Raw genomic sequence first — 3709 nt, forward strand, 5'->3', positions numbered from 1 at the left:
TGCGATCCGTTGCCGGACACGAAAAAAGACAAAAAGGAAAAAAAAAATAAAAAGAAAAAAACAAAAAACAAAAAACAAGAGGATAAACTAATTTAAATCTCTCATCTTACAAATGAGACAATTAAGACCCATATTGATAAATGATTTGCCAAGGGTCACACAGCTAGTTAGTGGCTAAGCCAGAAATGGAATCCAGGGCCAGCTCCCAGAAAGAACTCTTAACTCCTTGTCTAATGCTTTTACCAACTCACAAAATTATCCACCTGCTCAGTGTTTTTTCTCTGGGAGAACCGAAAGCTAGAGGAGCTGGGTAGAAAAGGAATGAAAATGAAATAGGAATAAAGCAATTGCAAATGTTTCCAATTAAAATGAAGACACAGCAGCCTTGTCTGTGTATTTACAGTTCAGTTTCCTGAACGTCAAGTACCAGGCAGTGGTTGGGATGGTGAGGTTTCCCAGAGCCCTGAAAGGCGGCAGTCCTCCGGAAGCTTCCTCTATGCCAGCTGCCACAAAAGAGAGCTGCCCACAGTAGGGAACTCTGGTGGAAACAAAATAACTCTCAGCCTCAAAGGTGCTGACACTTCAACTAGGAGAACTGAGAAAGCACACAGGCTTTAGATTTCTCTGGAAAAGCAGCAAAGCTTCCTTGCAGATGAAATGTAGCAGGGGGAGGCCAAGTTATCAAATGGGGTTGGGACGCAGTTTGTAGGAAATAATTAAAATCTGGATGTGGATATATCCTTGCTTTAAAGAATAACTTTCCCAGAAGTTGTCTGCTTTTTTCCCTACCTCCAGCTCCTGGACAATGACTTCCTTATTTTCTACCTCTTCGCCTCTAGAAGGTAAACAGACAAGAGACCAGTAAGACAAGAAGGAAAGCTCTGTAGGGAGCAGACTCTAGTAGAGCAAAAATGACACTTCCACTGAGCTAAAGAAACAGGGGTTCTTAAGACCCTTTAAAGGGGTCTCCAAGGGCAAAACTATTTTCATAATAATACTAAGATGTTATTTGCCTTGTCCAGAGTGTTAACATTTGTAAACATTCGTGCAAAAGCAATGGTGGGCAAAACTGCTGGTATCTTAGCATAAATCTAGACAGTTGTGCTAAGCTGTACTAGCAGTCCTAGTAAACTAATGCCGCACAGGAAAAAATAAAATCTTGTTTCATTTAATATCCTTAAGCAGTAAAAAATTAATAATTTTATAAAATCTCAACCCTCGACTACATATCTTTTAAAATATGTTTTGTGATAAAATAGGAAGTACATAATAAAGCACTTCTGCTGCATACCAAAATATGATGGTTGTCTTGAGGAAAAGCAGTCGTGTGAGTGTTTAAGTTGCAAACTGAACTAGCCACTTTTTTCATGCAATGATATATATATATATATATTTTTCAAAAGATGACTGGTAAGGGGATCTTAACCGTTGGCTTGGGTCAGCACCACGCTCAGCCAGTGAGTGAACCGCCATACCTATATAGGATCTGAACCCATGGCCTTGGTGTTATCAGCACCACACTCTCCCGAGTGAGCCACGGGCCAGCTCTACATGCAATGATATTTTACTTGAATGATCAGTTGACAAACTATGGTTGTTATTCAGACTCGGGAGTTTGACAGACATTTTCTAAAAACGAATAAAGTGAGCATGTCAATTTCAAGGAAAACAATGGACAGTATTTGTTGTCAATGATAAATTGTGAGCTTTCAAGCGAAAATTTGAATTTTGGAAAACTTTTATCCACCATTGTGAGCTTGATGGCTTCCAAATACTTAAACACTTCTGATAAGATTGGTAGTGATATTAACAAATACTTTTTGATATTGTATAATGAAATATGTCAATATTTGGAGAATCTGTGTAAGTCAATGAACCATAATTTTTCAAATGACCAATGAAATGCATCAGGTTACAAAATCATCCTAAGTAAAATATTCATTCAAAGAACAAGATAGACCAAAGGATTTTAATGTAAAAGAATTCAGAAAGTTCACTAATATAATTTCAGGTTACACACTGCAACTAACCTTTAAAAAAACCTATTACTTAGGGCCGGCCTGTGGCTCACTTGGGAGAGTGTGGTGCTGACAACACCAAGTCAAGGGTTAAGAGCCTCTTACCGGTCATCTTTAAAAAAAAATAATAATAATAAAAAATTAAAAATTAAAAAACCTATCACTTAAAGAAAAACAAAACTACCACTTTTCAAGTTCTGATGTAGGGTCAAAGAAAAATATCCACAATGATCTGAGAGAACTATTAATATATTCTTACCATTCCTGACTCCCAATCTATATGAGCTGGACTTTTTTCATATAATTGAACCAAAAAAATTCACAACAGAATGCAGAAGCAGATATGATAATCTATCAGACTTGATTAAACTAGACATTAACAAGATTTTCAAAAATATAAAATGCCAATCTTCTCATTTTTGTTTGTTTGTTTTGGAAAAGATATTTTTTAATAAAAACATGTTACCATTTAATGGACATACCATTTCTTTTTTTTTTTTTTTTTCCTTTTTGTCTTTTTTTCGTGACTGGTAACGGGATCGCAACCCTCAGTGTCGCGCCCGTACCATGACCGGCAACGGGATCACAACCCTCGGTGTCGCACCCGCACCGCACTCAGCCAGTGAGCGGACCAGTCTCTATATGGGATCCGAACCCTCGGCGGGAGCGCCACTGCACTCCCAAGCGCTGCACTCTACCAAGTGCATCACCGGGCCGGCCTTGGACATACCATTTCTAAATTAATACATTTTTTAATTGTGGAAAAAGTATATAACAAAATTCGCCATTTTAACCATTTTTTGTTGTCTTATTTTTATATATGTTAACCATTTTTAAGTGTACAATTCGGTGATATTAATTACATTCACAATGTTGTGCAACCATCACCACTATCTATTTCTAAAACTTTTTTATCACCCCAAGCAGAAAAACTGTACTCTCTAAGCAGTAACTCTCTGTTCTCTCCTCCTCCCAGTCCCTGGTGACCTCTAATCTACTTTCTGTCTCTATGAATTTTCCTTTTCTACATTTTTCATATAAATGGAATCATACAATATTTGTCTTTTTGTGATTGGCTTATTTTGCTTAGCATAGTGCTTTCAAGGTTCATACATGTTGTACATGTTTCAGAACTTCATTCCTTTTGCAATTTCTTTTTCTTTTCTTTTTATGACTGAATAGTATTACATTGTGCTTATATACCACATTTTGTTTATCCATTCATCTGCTGATAGATAGTGGGGTTGTTTCCACCTTCTGGTTATTGTGAATAACATTGCTATGAATATTGTTGTACAAGTTATCAGTTGGAACCCGTTTTCAGTTCTTCGGGTATATACCTAGGATTGAAATTGCTGGGTCATACAGTAATTCCATGTTTAACTCGTTGAACTGCAAAACTTTTTTTTTTTTTTTTTTTTTAAAGATGACCAGTAAGGGGATCTTAACCCTTGATTGGTGTTGTCAGCACCGTGCTCTGCCAGTGAGCAAACCGGCCATCCCTATATGGGATCCGAACCCGTGGCCTTGGTGTTATCAGCATCACACTCTCCCGAACTGCAAAACTTTTCGAACAGCAGCTGCACCACCATTTTACATTCCCACCAGGAATGTACAAGGGTTCCAGTTCCACCACGTCTTTGCCAACAACTGTTATTTTCTGTGGGTTTTTTTTTTTTTTTAAATTATTG

General features: G+C 37.4%; 1 protein-coding gene across 1 annotated transcript in view; it reads right to left on the reverse strand.

The window, feature by feature from the left end:
* The window catches only part of LOC103596360 (chromosome unknown open reading frame, human C11orf85), a 21045-nt gene that overhangs the window by 13830 nt on the left and 3506 nt on the right, over window positions 1–3709 (reverse strand). The window contains exon 2 of the mRNA XM_008579975.1: window positions 790–835. Within this exon, the coding sequence (XP_008578197.1) occupies window positions 790–835 (46 nt within the window). The remainder of the gene's footprint in view (window positions 1–789; window positions 836–3709) is intronic.

This window comes from Galeopterus variegatus, unplaced genomic scaffold (genome assembly GCF_000696425.1).
Source record: "Galeopterus variegatus unplaced genomic scaffold, G_variegatus-3.0.2 Scaffold1999, whole genome shotgun sequence".
Lineage (NCBI taxonomy): Eukaryota > Metazoa > Chordata > Mammalia > Dermoptera > Cynocephalidae > Galeopterus > Galeopterus variegatus.